Raw genomic sequence first — 18,759 nt, 5'->3', positions numbered from 1 at the left:
ACTGTGTGTGTGTGTGTGTCTTGTTGTGAGTGTCTTGTTGTGTGTGTCTTGGTATGTGAGTCTCACTGTGTGTGTGTCTTGTTGTGAGTGTCTTGTTGTGGGTGTCTTGGTATGTGAGTCTCACTGTGTGTGTGTGTCTTGTTGTGAGTGTCTTGTTGTGTGTGTCTTGGTATGTGAGTCTCACTGTGTGTGTGTGTGTGTGTCTTGTTGTGTGTGTCTTGTTGTGTGTGTTTTGTTGTGTGTGTCTTGTTGTGTGTGTCTTGTTGTGTGTGTCTTGGTATGTGAGTCTCACTGTGTGTGTGTGTGTGTCTTGTTGTGAGTGTCTTGTTGTGTGTGTCTTGGTATGTGAGTCTCACTGTGTGTGTGTGTGTCTTGTTGTGTGTGTCTTGTTGTGTGTGTTTTGTTGTGTGTGTTTTGTTGTGTGTGTCTTGGTATGTGAGTCTCACTGTGTGTGTGTGTGTCTTGTTGTGTGTGTCTTGTTGTGTGTGTTTTGTTGTGTGTGTCTTGTTGTGTGTGTCTTGGTATGTGAGTCTCACTGTGTGTGTGTGTGTCTTGTTGTGAGTGTCTTGTTGTGTGTGTCTTGGTATGTGAGTCTCACTGTGTGTGTGTGTGTCTTGTTGTGTGTGTCTTGTTGTGTGTGTTTTGTTGTGTGTGTTTTGTTGTGTGTGTCTTGGTATGTGAGTCTCACTGTGTGTGTGTGTGTGTCTTGTTGTGTGTGTTTTGTTGTGTGTGTCTTGGTATGTGAGTCTCACTGTGTGTGTGTGTGTGTCTTGTTGTGTGTGTTTTGTTGTGTGTGTCTTGTTGTGTGTGTCTTGGTATGTGAGTCTCACTGTGTGTGTGTGTGTCTTGTTGTGTGTGTCTTGTTGTGTGTGTTTTGTTGTGTGTGTTTTGTTGTGTGTGTCTTGGTATGTGAGTCTCACTGTGTGTGTGTGTGTGTCTTGTTGTGTGTGTTTTGTTGTGTGTGTCTTGTTGTGTGTGTCTTGGTATGTGAGTCTCACTGTGTGTGTGTGTGTCTTGTTGTGTGTGTCTTGTTGTATGTGTTTTGTTGTGTGTGTTTTGTTGTGTGTGTCTTGGTATGTGAGTCTCACTGTGTGTGTGTGTGTGTCTTGTTGTGTGTGTTTTGTTGTGTGTGTCTTGGTATGTGAGTCTCACTGTGTGTGTGTGTGTGTCTTGTTGTGTGTGTCTTGTTGTGTGTCTTGGTATGTGAGTCTCACTGTGTGTGTGTGTGTGTCTTGTTGTGTGTGTCTTGTTGTGTGTGTTTTGTTGTGTGTGTTTTGTTGTGTGTGTCTTGGTATGTGAGTCTCACTGTGTGTGTCTTGGTATGTGAGTCTCACTGTGTGTGTCTTGGTATGTGAGTCTCACTGTGTGTGTCTTGGTATGTGAGTCTCACTGTGTGTGTCTTGGTATGTGAGTCTCACTGTGTGTGTCTTGGTATGTGAGTCTCACTGTGTGTGTGTGTGTTTTGTTGTGTGTGTTTTGTTGTGTGTGTCTTGTTGTGTGTGTTTTGTTGTGTGTGTCTTGGTATGTGAGTCTCACTGTGTGTGTCTTGGTATGTGAGTCTCACTGTGTGTGTCTTGGTATGTGAGTCTCACTGTGTGTGTGTGTGTTTTGTTGTGTGTGTTTTGTTGTGTGTGTCTTGTTGTGTGTGTTTTGTTGTGTGTGTCTTGGTATGTGAGTCTCACTGTGTGTGTCTTGGTATGTGAGTCTCACTGTGTGTGTCTTGGTATGTGAGTCTCACTGTGTGTGTCTTGGTATGTGAGTCTCACTGTGTGTGTGTGTGTTTTGTTGTGTGTGTTTTGTTGTGTGTGTCTTGTTGTGTGTGTTTTGTTGTGTGTGTCTTGGTATGTGAGTCTCACTGTGTGTGTGTGTGTGTCTTGTTGTGTGTGTTTTGTTGTGTGTGTTTTGTTGTGTGTGTCTTGGTATGTGAGTCTCACTGTGTATGTGTGTGTCTTGTTGTGTGTGTCTTGTTGTGTGTGTTTTGTTGTGTGTGTTTTGTTGTGTGTGTCTTGGTATGTGAGTCTCACTGTGTATGTGTGTGTCTTGTTGTGTGTGTCTTGTTGTGTGTGTTTTGTTGTGTGTGTTTTGTTGTGTGTGTCTTGGTATGTGTGTTTTGTTGTGTGTGTTTTGTTGTGTGTGTCTTGGTATGTGAGTCTCACTGTGTGTGTGTGTGTGTCTTGTTGTGTGTGTTTTGTTGTGTGTGTCTTGGTATGTGAGTCTCACTGTGTGTGTCTTGGTATGTGAGTCTCACTGTGTGTGTCTTGGTATGTGAGTCTCACTGTGTGTGTCTTGGTATGTGAGTCTCACTGTGTGTGTCTTGGTATGTGAGTCTCACTGTGTGTGTCTTGGTATGTGAGTCTCACTGTGTGTGTCTTGGTATGTGAGTCTCACTGTGTGTGTCTTGGTATGTGAGTCTCACTGTGTGTGTCTTGGTATGTGAGTCTCACTGTGTGTGTGTGTGTGTCTTGTTGTGAGTGTTTTGTTGTGTGTGTCTTGGTATGTGAGTCTCACTGTGTGTGTGTGTGTGTCTTGTTGTGAGTGTTTTGTTGTGTGTGTCTTGGTATGTGAGTCTCACTGTGTGTGTGTGTGTGTCTTGTTGTGAGTGTTTTGTTGTGTGTGTCTTGGTATGTGAGTCTCACTGTGTGTGTGTGTGTGTCTTGTTGTGTGTGTTTTGTTGTGTGTGTCTTGGTATGTGAGTCTCACTGTGTGTGTGTGTGTGTCTTGTTGTGTGTGTCTTGGTATGTGAGTCTCACTGTGTGTGTCTTGGTATGTGAGTCTCACTGTGTGTGTGTGTGTGTCTTGTTGTGTGTGTCTTGGTATGTGAGTCTCACTGTGTGTGTGTGTGTGTCTTGTTGTGTGTGTCTTGGTATGTGAGTCTCACTGTGTGTGTGTGTGTGTCTTGTTGTGTGTGTCTTGGTATGTGAGTCTCACTGTGTGTGTGTGTGTGTGTCTTGCTGTGTTGAAGCAGAGTAGAGAAGCCCTTCACACCGTTACGTCTGTATATGTGTGTGAGGGCCACCCACATCTTCAGGCATGTTCTCCCCCTTAACCTCCCCCTTAACCCCTTGCTGCTGTAAACACAATACCTCCGAGGCAACTCCCATCTCAAATCAGACACATGATACACAAATACACCGACCTTCAGCTCAAATCAATTCATTATAACCCAATACTACAGATCTTCATTTGAAATGCAGGGCATTTTAAACTTGTAGTGTATTTGAGGTTTAAAAATGCTTCTGAAGTTTGTCATTTCCACTTCCACATTTCAGACTTGATTTTTCCTCATGAAAAATTTACAAAAATGTCCATAAATTATAATCTACATAATAATTCACATTTTCTATTGCTGCAGGATTATGGCTCAAATGAAGATCCTACATACTGTGTGTAAGAGTAATAATACAACACCACCACACCACTGTCAATATCAGTAGTTCTACTACTAATACTGCTACACTAGAGATGGTACTACTGTCAGTAATGATATGTGACAGACGTACGGACGTCTATGTTCTGTGGTGGTCTCTGTCTCTTTACTGAGGGAATCCCCTGCTCTCTGTTTGTCCAGCTGGTCTTGATTCCGCTGTCTTAGATTGCAGTGCAAGCCTGTGTGTGCGAGATAGGATCAAGGTATCTGTATTTTATTCTCTGGTCTTAAATTTAGTTTCTCACCATTTTGGCGTGAGAAAAGGGGAGGAGAGGAGAGAGGAGAGCAAAGGAGAGCAGAGGGGGGTAGTGCTGGACAGATCAAATAACTTTCACCTGCTTGGCTCAATGTGTGCATATTAAGAGTAATACAACGTATTAGCTGGATTTCATTCAAACCGTATATATGTTCCCACATGACCTCACCCTGACCTCTGGCCGTTCATACTGACACATTTCTGTCTCTCTGTCACAGGGATGTATTGACCAAAGGCAGGGCATGGAGTCGAATGAAAAAGCTCTTATTCATTAGAATTTTAAAGTGTCTGTTTTAAATCATTTTAGAGCCAATATTCTAAAAGAGGTGTTGGTACTTAAACAGCACAGAATTAAAGTGTCAGCCCATTTCAAGCACTGACCAGAGGCTGCCAATCTTCAATCAGAAAGTCTAATGAAGACGGCACAACGGTGGTAGGTCTGATCACAGACGACGACAAGAAAGCCTAATAAAATAGCCTCTCCCTCAATGTCAGCTAAATCAAGGAGGTAATTGTGGTGGTAGTGGGTGGGTGGGGGTGCAGTGAAGAGGGTAGAGAGCTTCAAGTTTTTCGGTGTACACATCACAGAGGATCTGACATGGACCAACCATACAGGCACAGTTGTGAAAATGGCGCATTAGCGCCCCTTCTGCCTCAGGTCGTCTGAAGAGGTTTGGCATGGCCCCTCACTTCCTCTAGAAGAGGGTGGTGCCCAGTCCATCACTGGGTGCAAGCTCCCAGCCCTGCAGAACATCTACACCGGGCGGTATCTGAGGAAGGCCTGGAAGATTGCCAAGGACTCCAGCCACCCCAGCCGTGGATTGCTCTCTCCGTTACCTTCTGGCAGGCAGTACCGGAGCATCAGGTCTCGGACCAACAGGTTCTGAGACAGTTTCTACTTCCAGACCATAAGACTGCTGAACAGCGAACCCCAAGCTGTCTACTTTCACAATTGTTTGCTTGCCAAGGATTGCAGGCTTGAAGTGGCTTCCTTGATCACGCAGGTCGCCAGCCTACGTAAGATACTGGGGAAAACGCAGGGTGGAATGTTTACCTTTTCTACACCGGTGGCTGAACGGCAGTCACGCGTGTTGGAGTTGAAGGAGTACATTAAGAGGAGCATGGCAATCAACGATGGTCGCATGGCACGAGCCGTGGAAGCTGAAGACAGCGCCCTCCAGCAGAGCAGTCTACACTCCCAACAAGAGGCCCGGATTGGATACAAACAATTAATAGTTTCGCCATCTTGAAGCCTGATCTTCCTGCACCTTCTTCGCTGGGGGTACCTGCAGATTTCCTCATCCTTCTCACCAGCAGTGATTTTGGGCAGCTCTATGGTAAGAAATGTGACCGTTCCTGGTGCAAAAACAATGTCCTATCCTGAAGCTTGAGTAAATGACATTGCTAAACTGCTCCAGAATGTGCTACGTCAAGACATGGATATTATGGCATTGGACGCTTTAGCAGGATTCTTTCTCTTCACAACTGGATATGTGATTATTGCAGCTCAATTGGTGTAACTTTTATTGAACATTTCGAAACCTTTTGGAAACAAAACACGTTTTATAAGGGGGATTGGATCCACCCAAATAATTTGGGTTCCTGGATCCTTTCACAGCATTATAAGGTGTGGTTGAGACAATGACTTATCAATGACCCAAGCCCAGCTCAGTTAATCCCTGTGACGCTGAGTTGTCATAATGCTTCAGCATTATACCAGGGGCGTTGGTAGACACAATGTAAGTAACCTAATTTATGACTAGCTTCAATCAAGCTGCCCACTCAAGAAAAGTTTCAAAGTTTCAAATAGTGCTTGCAACCTGGTTTAGGTTATCAGTCAACCTACCAGGGTAGCTACAAACAGCACAGGAATTAAATCATCAACATGTATGGATCACATATTTACAAATGCTGCAGAAATTTGCTTGGAAGCAGTATCCAATGGGATATCCTATATCCATGGGATATAGTGATCACAATATAGTAGCCATATCTAGGAAAACCAAAGTTCCAAAGGCTGCGCCTAATATAGTGTATAAGAGGTCATACAACATGTTTTGTTGTGATTCCTATGTTGGTGATGTACAGAATATTTGTTGGTCCGTGGTGTGTAATGAGGAGCAACCAGACGCTGCACTTGACATATTTCTGAAATTGCTTATTCCAGTTACTAATAAGCATGCACCCATTAAGAAAATGACTGTAAAACTGTTAAGATGAGATGAATGAGGCAAAGGAATTATCAGGTAATTATCAGGTAAGACCCAAATGCAGACTGTGTTGAAGTAACAATGTTTATTACAGCAACAGGGGCAGGCAAATGACAGGTCAAGACAGGCAGGGGTCGATAATCTAGAGTAGTGGGGCAAGGGTACAGGACAGCAAGCAGGCTCAGGGTCAGGTCAGGCAGAGGTCGGTAATCCAGAGTAGGGGCAAAGGCACAGGATGGCAGGCAGACTCAGGGTCAGTTACAGTGGTCAGGACAGGCAAGGGTCAAGAGGACGAGAAATGTACAATGCCGACCTCTGACGTACAATGCTATTTTACAGTAAACAAATTGACAACAGACTTTCAGCATGCTTATAGGGAAGGACATTCAACAAGCACAGCACTTAAACAAATGACTGATGAATGGCTGAGAGAAATTTATGATAAAAATATTGTGGGCGCTGTTTTGTTAGACTTCAGCTCGGCTTTTGACATTATTGATTATAGTCTGCTGCTGGAAAAACGTATGCGTTATGGCTTTATTCCCCGTGCTACACGTATATTGTGGATAAAGAGTTACCTGTCTAACAGAACATAGAGGGTGTTCTTTAATGGAAGCCTCTCCAACAGAATCCAAGTAGAATCAGGAATTCCTCTGGGCAGCTGACTAGGCCCCCTACTTTTTTCAATATTTACTAATGACATGCCACTGGCTTTGAGAAAAACCAGTGTGTCTATGTATGCGGATGACTCAACACTATACACGTCAGCTACTACAGTGACTTAAATGCCTGCAACACTTAACAAAGAGCTGCAGTTAGTTTCAGAGCGGGTGGCAGAGAATAAGTTAGTCCTAAATATTAAAAAACTAAAAGCATTGTATTTGGGACAAATCATTGACTAAACGCTAAACCTCAACTAAATCTTGTAATAAATTATGTGGAAATTGAGCAAGTTGAGGTGACTAAACTGCTTGGAGTAACCGAGAATTGTTAACTGTCATGGTCTGTCCATAATAAAGTTCTGCTCTACCTTCTTAACAACTCTATCAACAAGGCAGGTCCTACAGGCCCTAGTTTTGTCGCACCTTGAATACTGTTCAGTCGTGTGGTTAGGTGCCACAAAAAGGGACTCTGGAAAATTGCAATTGGCTCAGAACAGGGCAGCACGGCTGGCCCTTGGATATACACAGAGATCTAATATTAATAATATGCATGTCAATCTCTCCTGGCTCAAAGTGGAGGAGAGATTGACTTCATCGCTACTTGTATTTATCAGAGGTATTGACATTTTGACAGCCATGCATACCCCACTCTCTTCACAGTCCCCAAGTCCAGAACAGACTATGGGAGGCCCACAGTACTACATAAAGCCATGACTACATGGAACTCTATTCCACATCAAGTAACTGATGCAAGCAGTACAATTTTATTAACAAAACAGATTAAAAAAACACCTTATGGAACAGCAGGGACTGTGAAGCAACACAAACATAGGCACAGACGCATACACACACACAATAACATACGCACTATACACACACGTACACATGGATTTTGTGTTGTAGTATGTGGTAGTGGTGGAGTATTGGCCTGAAGGTACACAGTGTGTTGTTAAATCTGTGAATGTATTGTAACATTTTTTAAATTGTATAACTGCCTTCATTGGACCCCAGGAAGTGTAGCTGCTGTCTTGGCAGCATCTAATGGGGATCCATAATAAATACAAATACAAATACACATACACACACACACACACACACACACACACACACACACACACACACACACACACACAGTCACCGTTGCTGCAACAATTTAAGATTCTCAACCATGCCACTACTCACTTTTGTACATTTCATTCATTCTTACTGTTTACATATTCCAAACATGACTGATTTCTTACTTTTTGTTACTTCTTAGTTTTTTAGTTTTTTAGAAATGTGAATTGCACTGCTGAGAAGCATTTCACTGTTCCGTTTATACCGTGTATTCTGTGCACATGACCAATACACTTTGATTTGATTTGAGGAGAGGGTGTCAATAAGACCTATCATAACATATATATATATTGCCCTTCACTCATCCTCTGCTGAACCCTTGCATGTACATGTCTTTTACTGAAGATCCACTGCTCATAAAACCAGAGTGTCTCGTTGAGCTTGTTCGCCCAAACTCTTTTCAACATGATAGCATGCTAGCCGTTAGTTAAAGGTGTGTTATCTGTGTAATCAAATGCCAAGGCAACGATATGACAACGTTATACCTACGTTCTTGGGTTGACAGTAATGCATCATTTGTAACTGCCATTTCCAGTTACCTGTCATACCAGTTTGTATAAATGTCTGTAGCATCTCTCTCCCTCTGTCATCTATCTTCCTCTGACAGGACTCACTCTTACCTGGCTGACAGGACTGACTCCTACCTGGCTGACAGGACTGACTCCTACCTGGCTGACAGGACTGATTCCTACCTGACTGACAGGACTGATTCCTACCTGACTGACAGGACTGACTCCTACCTGGAGTTCTGTATACTTCCGGCCCTTCTTTGGACACTGTGTTAACAACCCTCCAGGCAAGCTTCAATGCCATACAACTCTCCTTCCGTGGCCTCCAATTGCTCTTAAATACAAGTAAAACTAAATGCATGCTCTTCAACCGATCGCTACCTGCACCTACCCGCCTGTCCAACATCACTACTCTGGACGGCTCTGACTTAGAATACGTGGACAACTACAAATACTTAGGTGTCTGGTTAGACTGTAAACTCTCCTTCCAGACCCATATCAAACATCTCCAATCCAAAGTTAAATCTAGAATTGGCTTCCTATTTCGCAACAAAGCATCCTTCACTCATGCTGCCAAACATACCCTTGTAAAACTGACCAAATCAAATCAAATCAAATCAAATTTTATTTGTCACATACACATGGTTAGCAGATGTTAATGCGAGTGTAGCGAAATGCTTGTGCTTCTAGTTCCGACAATGCAGTAATAACCAACAAGTAATCTAACTAACAATTCCAAAACTACTGTCTTGTACACAGTGTAAGGGGATAAAGAATATGTACATAAGGATATATGAATGAGTGATGGTACAGAGCAGCATAGGCAAGATACAGTAGATGGTATCGAGTACAGTATATACATATGAGATGAGTATGTAAACAAAGTGGCATAGTTAAAGTGGCTAGTGATACATGTACTACATAAGGATACAGTCGATGATATAGAGTACAGTATATACGTATGCATATGAGATGAATAATGTAGGGTAAGTAACATTATATAAGGTAGCATTGTTTAAAGTGGCTAGTGATATATTTACATCATTTCCCATCAATTCCCATTATTAAAGTGGCTGGAGTTGAGTCAGTGTCAGTGTGTTGGCAGCAGCCACTCAATGTTAGTGGTGGCTGTTTAACAGTCTGATGGCCTTGAGATAGAAGCTGTTTTTCAGTCTCTCGGTCCCAGCTTTGATGCACCTGTACTGACCTCGCCTTCTGGATGATAGCGGGGTGAACAGGCAGTGGCTCGGGTGGTTGATGTCCTTGATGATCTTTATGGCCTTCCTGTGACAACGGGTGGTGTAGGTGTCCTGGAGGGCAGGTAGTTTGCCCCCGGTGATGCGTTGTGCAGACCTCACCACCCTCTGGAGAGCCTTACGGTTGAGGGCGGAGCAGTTGCCGTACCAGGCGGTGATACAGCCCGCCAGGATGCTCTCGATTGTGCATCTGTAGAAGTTTGTGAGTGCTTTTGGTGACAAGCCGAATTTCTTCAGCCTCCTGAGGTTGAAGAGGCGCTGCTGCGCCTTCTTCACAATGCTGTCTGTGTGTGTGGACCAATTCAGTTTGTCTGTGATGTGTATGCCGAGGAACTTAAAACTTGCTACCCTCTCCACTACTGTTCCATCGATGTGGATAGGGGGGTGTTCCCTCTGCTGTTTCCTGAAGTCCACAATCATCTCCTTAGTTTTGTTGACGTTGAGTGTGAGGTTATTTTCCTGACACCACACTCCGAGGGCCCTCACCTCCTCCCTGTAGGCCGTCTCGTCGTTGTTGGTAATCAAGCCTACCACTGTCGTGTCGTCCGCAAACTTGATGATTGAGTTGGAGGCGTGCGTGGCCACGCAGTCGTGGGTGAACAGGGAGTACAGGAGAGGGCTCAGAACGCACCCTTGTGGGGCCCCAGTGTTGAGGATCAGCGGGGAGGAGATGTTGTTGCCTACCCTCACCACCTGGGGGCGGCCCGTCAGGAAGTCCAGTACCCAGTTGCACAGGGCGGGGTCGAGACCCAGGGTCTCGAGCTTGATGACGAGCTTGGAGGGTACTATGGTGTTGAATGCCGAGCTGTAGTCAATGAACAGCATTCTCACATAGGTATTCCTCTTGTCCAGATGGGTTAGGGCGGTGTGCAGTGTGGTTGAGATTGCATCGTCTGTGGACCTATTTGGGCGGTAAGCAAATTGGAGTGGGTCTAGGGTGTCAGGTAGGGTGGAGGTGATATGGTCCTTGACTAGTCTCTCAAAGCACTTCATGATGACGGAAGTGAGTGCTACGGGGCGGTAGTCGTTTAGCTCAGTTACCTTAGCTTTCTTGGGAACAGGAACAATGGTGGCCCTCTTGAAGCATGTGGGAACAGCAGACTGGTATAGGGATTGATTGAATATGTCCGTAAACACACCGGCCAGCTGGTCTGCGCATGCTCTGAGGGCGCGGCTGGGGATGCCGTCTGGGCCTGCAGCCTTGCGAGGGTTAACACGTTTAAATGTCTTACTCACCTCGGCTGCAGTGAAGGAGAGACCGCATGTTTTCGTTGCAGGCCGTGTCAGTGGCACTGTATTGTCCTCAAAGCGGGCAAAAAAGTTATTTAGTCCGTGACTGGGCTGGATTTCTTCCTGTAGTCCGTGATTGAATGTAGACCCTGCCACATGCCTCTTGTGTCTGAGCCGTTGAATTGAGATTCTACTTTGTCTCTGTACTGACGCTTAGCTTGTTTGATAGCCTTGCGGAGGGAATAGCTGCACTGTTTGTATTCGGTCATGTTACCAGACACCTTGCCCTGATTAAAAGCAGTGGTTCGCGCTTTCAGTTTCACGCGAATGCTGCCATCAATCCACGGTTTCTGGTTAGGGAATGTTTTAATCGTTGCTATGGGAACGACATCTTCAACGCACGTTCTAATGAACTCACACACCGAATCAGCGTATTCGTCAATGTTGTTGTCTGACGCAATACGAAACATGTCCCAGTCCGCGTGGTGGAAGCAGTCTTGGAGTGTGGAGTCAGCTTGGTCAGACCAGCGTTGGACAGGCCTCAGCGTGGGAGCCTCTTGTTTTAGTTTCTGTCTGTAGGCAGGGATCAACAAAATGGAGTCGTGGTCAGCTTTTCCGAAAGGGGGGCGGGGCAGGGCCTTATATGCGTCGCGGAAGTTAGAGTAACAATGATCCAAGGTCTTTCCACCCCTGGTTGCGCAATCGATATGCTGATAAAATTTAGGGAGTCTTGTTTTCAGATTAGCCTTGTTAAAATCCCCAGCTACAATGAATGCAGCCTCCGGATGAATGGTTTCCAGTTTGCAAAGAGTTAAATAAAGTTCGTTCAGAGCCATCGATGTGTCTGCTTGGGGGGGGATATATACGGCTGTGATTATAATCGAAGAGAATTCTCTTGGTAGATAATGCGGTCTACATTTGATTGTGAGGAATTCTAAATCAGGTGAACAGAAGGATTTGAGTTCCTGTATGTTTCTTTCATCACACCATGTCGCGTTAGTCATAAGGCATACGCCCCCGCCCCTCTTCTTACCAGAAAGTTGTTTGTTTCTGTCTGCGCGATGCGTGGAGAAACCCGTTGGCTGCACCGCTTCGGATAGAGTCTCTCCAGTGAGCCACGTTTCCGTGAAGCAAAGAACGTTACAGTCTCTGATGTCCCTCTGGAATGCTACCCTTGCTCGGATTTCATCAACCTTGTTGTCAAGAGACTGGACATTGGCAAGAAGAATGCTAGGGAGTGGTGCACGGTGTGCCCGTCTCCGGAGTCTGACCAGAAGACCGCCTCGTTTCCCTCTTTTTCGGAGTTGTTTTTTTTTTGGGTCGCTGCATGGAATCCACTCCGTTGTCCTGTTTGTAACGCAGAACACAGGATCCGCGTCGCGAAAAACATATTCTTGGTAGTACTGATGGTGAGTTGATGCTGATCTTATATTCAGTAGTTCTTCTCGACTGTATGTAATGAAACCTAAGATGACCTGGGGTACTAATGTAAGAAATAACACGTAAAAAAACAAAAAACTGCATAGTTTCCTAGGAACGCGAAGCGAGGCGGCCATCTCTGTCGGCGCGGAAGCGCAACTCCATCCTACCAATCCTCGACTTTGGCGATGTCATTTACAAAATAGCCTCCAATACCCTACTCAACAAATTGGATGCACAGTGCAATCTGTTTTGTCACCAAAGCCCCATATACTACCCACCATTGCGACCTGTACGCTCTCGTTGGCTGGCCCTCGCTTCATACTCGTCGCCAAACCCACTGGCTCCATGTCATCTACAAGACCCTGCTAGGTAAAGTCCCCCCTTATCTCAGCTCGCTGGTCACCATAGCATCTCCCACCTGTAGCACACGCTCCAGCAGGTATATCTCTCTAGTCACCCCCAAAACCAATTCTTTCTTTGGCCGCCTCTCTTTCCAGTTCTCTGCTGCCAATGACTGGAACGAACTACAAAAATCTCTGAAACTGGAAACACTTATCTCCCTCACTAGCTTTAAGCACCAACTGTCAGAGCAGCTCACAGATTACTGCACCTGTACATAGCCCACCTATAATTTAGCCCAAACAACTACCTCTTTCCCTACTGTATTTAATTTATTTATTTTGCTCCTTTGCACCCCATTATTTTTATTTCTACTTTGCACATTCTTCCATTGCAAAACTACCATTCCAGTGTTTTACTTGCTATATTGTATTTACCTTGCCACCATGGCCTTTTTTGCCTTTACCTCCCTTCTCACCTCATTTGCTCACATTGTATATAGACTTGTTTATACTGTATTATTGACTGTATGTTTGTTTTACTCCATGTGTAACTCTGTGTCGTTGTATCTGTCGAACTGCTTTGCTTTATCTTGGCCAGGTCGCAATTGTAAATGAGAACTTGTTCTCAACTTTCCTACCTGGTTAAATAAAGGTAAAATACAAAAAATAATAAAATAAAGATGATCATCTGACCGCTGACTAAGACTTCACAGTGAAGGTGATGTGGCAGGGTACAATCAGTACAAAACACAAAGGACTGACAGGAGAGTGGAATCCCGCACCACACACACACACACACACACCATGCTGCCCCCCTATACTAATCCAGTCTCAGGGGTGATGAGGTTATGTTAATTGACAGGCCCAAGGCTCATGCCGTGTTCACGTGCTAGTCGGAACTAGGAAAGTCAGAAATGTTCAATGTGCTAACTGGTTGAATGTGGCACATGAATAACTACAACCAGTTAGCAAGTCAGAAATGTCAGTTTCCAACTACCGACTAGCACGTCAACGCGGCATCAGACCTGTCTAGGCAGGTAGTCTAGCAGTTAGAGCATGGTAGTGTTCCACTTTTATTTGCAATTCAAATCAACAAATGCACACGCAAAAAAGCACACATATACATTGTATCCGGTGTGTATGCGCAAACTCTCATCCATTTGTGTGCTTACTGCTTGATATAATGATATGTGTCGATTTATTTACACATGAACTTAGCTACCTGACCTGTGTGGGTTATGTCATCTGTGTACTGTAGGCTTACCAGAATGAGTGGATGATGGCAGGTAATAGAGAGAGATATGTTCCTATGGCATGAATCCCACACAGTCTGTTTTAGATCAATTATGTTCTGTTCTCAATGGTGAGAACCTTTTCCTAAGATTGACTATGCTCCACTTATCTCATTACTGGTAGAATAGAAAGCATGTGTCTGCCTGTCTATTTTACTGAAACCCAGTTCAGACAGTCACTTAATAAACACATCAGATAGATTTCATTAAAATCAATTATAGGGAAGTTGTTTATGTTTAAAGGGTGACTGATTGAGTTCTGGATGTCTGTAGAAATAGATCAGATTCCTCCTCCAACCAGTCCCCCCCTTTCTATGTTGTAGGCCTATTGTATTGAGTTTGAGTTGAGAATTCGGTGAGTCAGTGTGTGTGGGGTCCAAGTTTGAGAACTCATGTAGACTTCACACATTATGAAAAACATTCCTCCTTGGCTACACCCCCCCCCCCCCCCCCTCCCCTCTCTCTCTATGGTCAAAATGCCCCCATCCCTCCATCCCTTCAGGGTTTATTTGTTCAGGTGAGCGTAGTGAAGTGAATATACTGGCTTCTCAGTTGGAGGGCCTAATTACGTCTAGAACCTGTTGCTTTGATCGTGCTCTGCGTGACGCAACGTATCCCGCCGCCGCTGCGTTCAGGTCCTAGTTTTTAGGTAAATACCTGGAGGCAAGGCTCAAGGAGCACTAGCAGCACACCCATGGTGAGAAGTCAGGTCCTGTGGTCTCATCATGCAGCCCACCACAGTCTTCAAACAGAGGGTAGACCTGTAGGTTTGTCATATAGGATCACGTACTGTAGGCCTGATAGAACATGCTCTCTGTTATAAAAAGTCAGACGGTTAACTATCTGACCAGCCAAGAAATCCCCCTCCTAGGCTACTTTATGTCTCACAATGATCGGGGTGAGTAAAAAAGAAAAGGTTTAAAATAAACATTAAAGAAGTAGTGTTAACATGCTTTTGTTCTAGCCTACTTTCCAGAGAATATGTAGAGGGTCCATTTGTTCTCTCCATGTTTAGGCAACAACTCTAACTGTAGTCAATATCTTGTATTCCAAAAGATTTAATATAAAATACCAGAAATATGTTGACTTAGCAGGGACTATCCAAGCAACATGATATGGACTTTAAACAAATCAGACCCGGGCTTCAGTACAGTGTAGGGACTAGGGCAGGGTCTCCCAAACTCGGTCCTTGGGACCCCAAGAGGAGCACATTTTGTTTTTTTGCCCTAGCACTGCACAGCTGATTCAAATAATCATCATCAAGCTTTGAAACAGCTGTGTAGTGTTAGAGAGAAAAAAACGTGCACCTCTTGGGGTCCTGAGGACAGAGTTTGGGAACTCTGGACTAGGGCTTTGGCCTGCATGAATTATGAGTCTCTAGCCTGCTGGTGATCAGTGTGAGTCTTGACTGACTGTCCTTGTCCGATACTGCTCCCTACTGGCCATTATTAGACATAACCTGGATACAGTCTCCAAATGATATGGCCTCATCCAAATGATTATCAAATATCAACAATTGATCATCTCTGTAGAAAAGGTTATTATTCTATCCACCCTTCCTATTTTTCTATGAAGTATCTCAACTGTCAAACAAAGTATCATGCGCATTAGGTAGTAGAGTAAAACTAGGACAACATAAGTTATTTCAGGTTTTATTTCTGTATATATTTATTTTTATACATTTCAAACTAGAATTATGTTTCATAATGACACAAAAATGACACAAAATCTCAACGGTATAAGGAGAACAATTGATTCCAGGGAGGGCAAATCTGACAATCAATTATTAAATCAGTCAATCAATAACTCAATATCTGACCAAGTAATAATCAACTCACTGTGCACAGTTTGAAAATAGTGAATCTATTACACAGACAAACTTTTTTTCTTTAGATCTACAATACAATTAATCAAACACTTCAAATTCAGACAATGAAACACAATTAATTAAATAAACAATTTTGAATGTATTTTTTTCTCTCCTGGATAGAAATAATATTATGTACCCTTCCTATGGAGGCTAAGCCTTGCATTTCAAGTAAAAATCCAGTTAGGAACCAAGATAATTCATGAACATAATAACTACAGTGGGGCAAAAAAGTATTTAGTCAGCCACCAATTGTGCAAGTTCTCCCACTTAAAAAGATGAGAGAGGCCTGTAATTTCCATCATAGGTACACTTCAACTGTGACAGACAAAATTAGAAAAAAAATCCAGAAAATCACATTGTAGGATTTTTAATGAATTTTTTGCAAATTATGGTGGAAAATAAGTATTTGGTCAATTACAAAAGTTTATCTCAATACTTTGTTATATACCCTTTGTTGGCAATGACAGAGGTCAAACGTTTTCTATAAGTCTTCACAAGGTTTTCAAACACTGTTGCTGGTATTTTGGCCCATCCCTCCATGCAGATCTCCTCTAGAGCAGTGATATTTGGGGGCTGTTGCTGGGCAACACGGACTTTCAACTCCCTCCAAAGATTTTCTATGGGGTTGAGATCTGGAGACTGGCTAGGCCACTCTAGGACCTTGAAATGCTTCTTACGAAGCCAATCCTTCGTTGCCCGGGCGGTGTGCTTGGGATCATTGTCATGCTGAAAGACCCAGCCACGTTTCATCTTCAATGCCCTTGCTGATGGAAGGAGGTTTTCACTCAATCTCACGATACATGGCCCCATTCATTCTTTCCTTTACACGGATCAGTCGTCCTGGTCCCTTTGCAGAAAAACAGCCCCAAAGCATGATGTTTCCACCCCCATGCTTCACAGTAGGTATGGTGTTCTTTGGATGCAACTCAGCATTCTTTGTCCTCCAAACACAACGAGTTGAGTTTTTACAAAAAGTTATATTTTGGTTTCATCTGACCATATGACATTGTCCCAAATGCTCTCTAGCAAACTTCAGACTGGCCTGGACATGTACTGGCTTAAGCAGGGGGACACGTCTGGCACAGCAGGATTTGAGTCCCTGGCGGCGTAGCGTGTTACTGATGGTATGCTTTGTTACTTTGGTCCCAGCTCTCTGCAGGTCATTCACTAGGTCCCCCCGTGTGGTTCTGGGATTTTTGCTCACTGTTCTTGTGATAATTTTGACCCCACGGGGTGAGATCTTGCGTGGAGCCCCAGATCGACGGAGATTATCAGTGGTCTTGTATGTCTTCCATTTCCTAATAATTGCTCCCACAGTTGATTTCTTCAAACCAAGCTGCTTACCTATTGCAGATTCAGTCTTCCCAGCCTGGTGTAGGTCTACAATTTTGTTTCTGGTGTCCTTTGACAGCTCTTTGGCTTGGCCATAGTGGAGTTTGGAGTATGACTGTTTGAGATTGTGGACAGGTGTCTTTTATACTGATAACAAGTTCAAACAGGTGCCATTAATACAGGTAACGAGTGGAGGACAGAGGAGCCTCTTCAAGAAGAAGTTACAGGTCTGTGAGAGCCAGAAATCGTGCTTGTTTGTAGGTGACCAAATACTTATTTTCCACCATAATTTGCAAATAAGTTCATTAAAAATCCTACAATGTGATTTTCTGGATTTGTTTTTCTCATTTTGTCCGTCATAGTTGAAGTGTACCTATGATGAAAATGACAGGCCTCTCTCATCTTTTTAAGTGGGAGAACTTGCACAATTGGTGGCTGACTAAATACTTTTTTTGCCCCACTGTAACTCCATAGACTGGTCTCAGATCTGTTGTAGCTCATGCGAACTCCATTGCTCATTGTCAAGCCAAACAGTCTGGCCTCCCAGCAATCAGATATCAGGATCAAATCTTCTGGATTTGACCCTAATTCAATAACCCTCACAGCTACCCTCCATTCACAACCCACTGGGCACAGACGTAAATTCAACGTCTATTCCACGTTGGGTCAACATCATTTCATTGTGTGCCCAGTCGGAAGGGTAGTGCAAATATATGTCATGACAAGGAGTGACAAGGAGTTGTCATGACAACACAAACAGACTGGCACTTAGGCTACTAACTTCAGCTACTAACTTCAGTGAGAATTATGAAATCATATAGGTAGTGTTTTGTTGATCAGTAATATGCCTTCATGGAAGGTGAGAGGGTTAATCCAAAGGGCAAAAGCAAAGAAAGGTAAAAGGTTGAGGTCAAGCCAACAGCATGCAGGCACAGAAGAGGCAGTTTTACAGTATATTCACAGCAGTGGCTCCAGGAGAAATTAAAGTCAGTAGCAACGGGCAGAGCAGCAGGGGTTAACAGTGAGGAATTATGTCTAATATCGACAAGTTTATGTTTACCTGGATTGATAATGATTGATTTATTTTCATGAATGTGATCTATTTAAAGTTTGATGGGGCAAACCAAGGAGAAAGGTGTGTAAAAATGAATTCCTTACTCTATAGAAACTAAACTTTTACAATACCAGGAAAATAAATGGCACCCAAAGCTTTATTTTAAATCAAAACCCAACAAACAAATACAATGCAATGGTATGATAAGACTTGGTAAACTAGGCCTGTGTTGAGTTATTTGAAATCTACAGTAAGCTGAAAATGTAATAAATATGATCGTTCAAAAAAGTGGTTCTGTTTGCATTGGATAGTGATACATTAAAGTGCATTTTATAGTGACCGCTTTCCTTGACAACGTACAAACCGTTTGAGCTATCTAACTCCATAGCTCTATCAGCGACATTTCAAGCTAGCTGTGGAGTGAGTTTACGGTACGTTTTTAAATCAGTTGCACAAGCTGCAGAGCTAAGCTAACAGATGCGAGGCAGAGTAGAGAGCAGTAATACAGTAGCCATAGAGGTACGGCAGTGTTGGTCCAGTGTTGGGCCCTGTCCCTGGCCTCAGTGTCATCAAAAGGCACCGACCCCGTGTCATCATAAGGTAGCCACAGGGTCTTGGGAGTTATTTTGGAGGGGACTCTCGTTTTGGATGGGAGACTAAACCAACACAAAATAGGGACAATAAGACTCCAATGTTTGGCATCTACATTGTATTTGTGAATATATACTGAACAAAAACTACAGTTGAAGTCGGAAGTTTACATAAACTTAGGTTGGAGTCAT

General features: G+C 43.6%; 1 protein-coding gene across 1 annotated transcript in view; it reads right to left on the bottom strand.

Annotated features, from left to right (window-relative positions):
* Nucleotides 1-17,337: 17,337 nt before the first annotated feature.
* mylk4b (myosin light chain kinase family, member 4b) overlaps nucleotides 17,338-18,759 on the bottom strand; it is a 69,524-nt gene continuing 68,102 nt past the window's right edge. The window contains exon 15 of the mRNA XM_036978539.1: nucleotides 17,338-18,633. Coding sequence (XP_036834434.1) covers nucleotides 18,571-18,633 — 63 coding nt within the window. The 3' untranslated portion in view covers nucleotides 17,338-18,570. The remainder of the gene's footprint in view (nucleotides 18,634-18,759) is intronic.

The sequence above is a fragment of the Oncorhynchus mykiss genome, chromosome 5, assembly GCF_013265735.2.
Source record: "Oncorhynchus mykiss isolate Arlee chromosome 5, USDA_OmykA_1.1, whole genome shotgun sequence".
Taxonomy (NCBI): domain Eukaryota; kingdom Metazoa; phylum Chordata; class Actinopteri; order Salmoniformes; family Salmonidae; genus Oncorhynchus; species Oncorhynchus mykiss.
The sequence above is the reverse complement of the archived record's forward strand: the minus strand, read 5'-3'. Positions and strand labels throughout refer to the sequence as shown.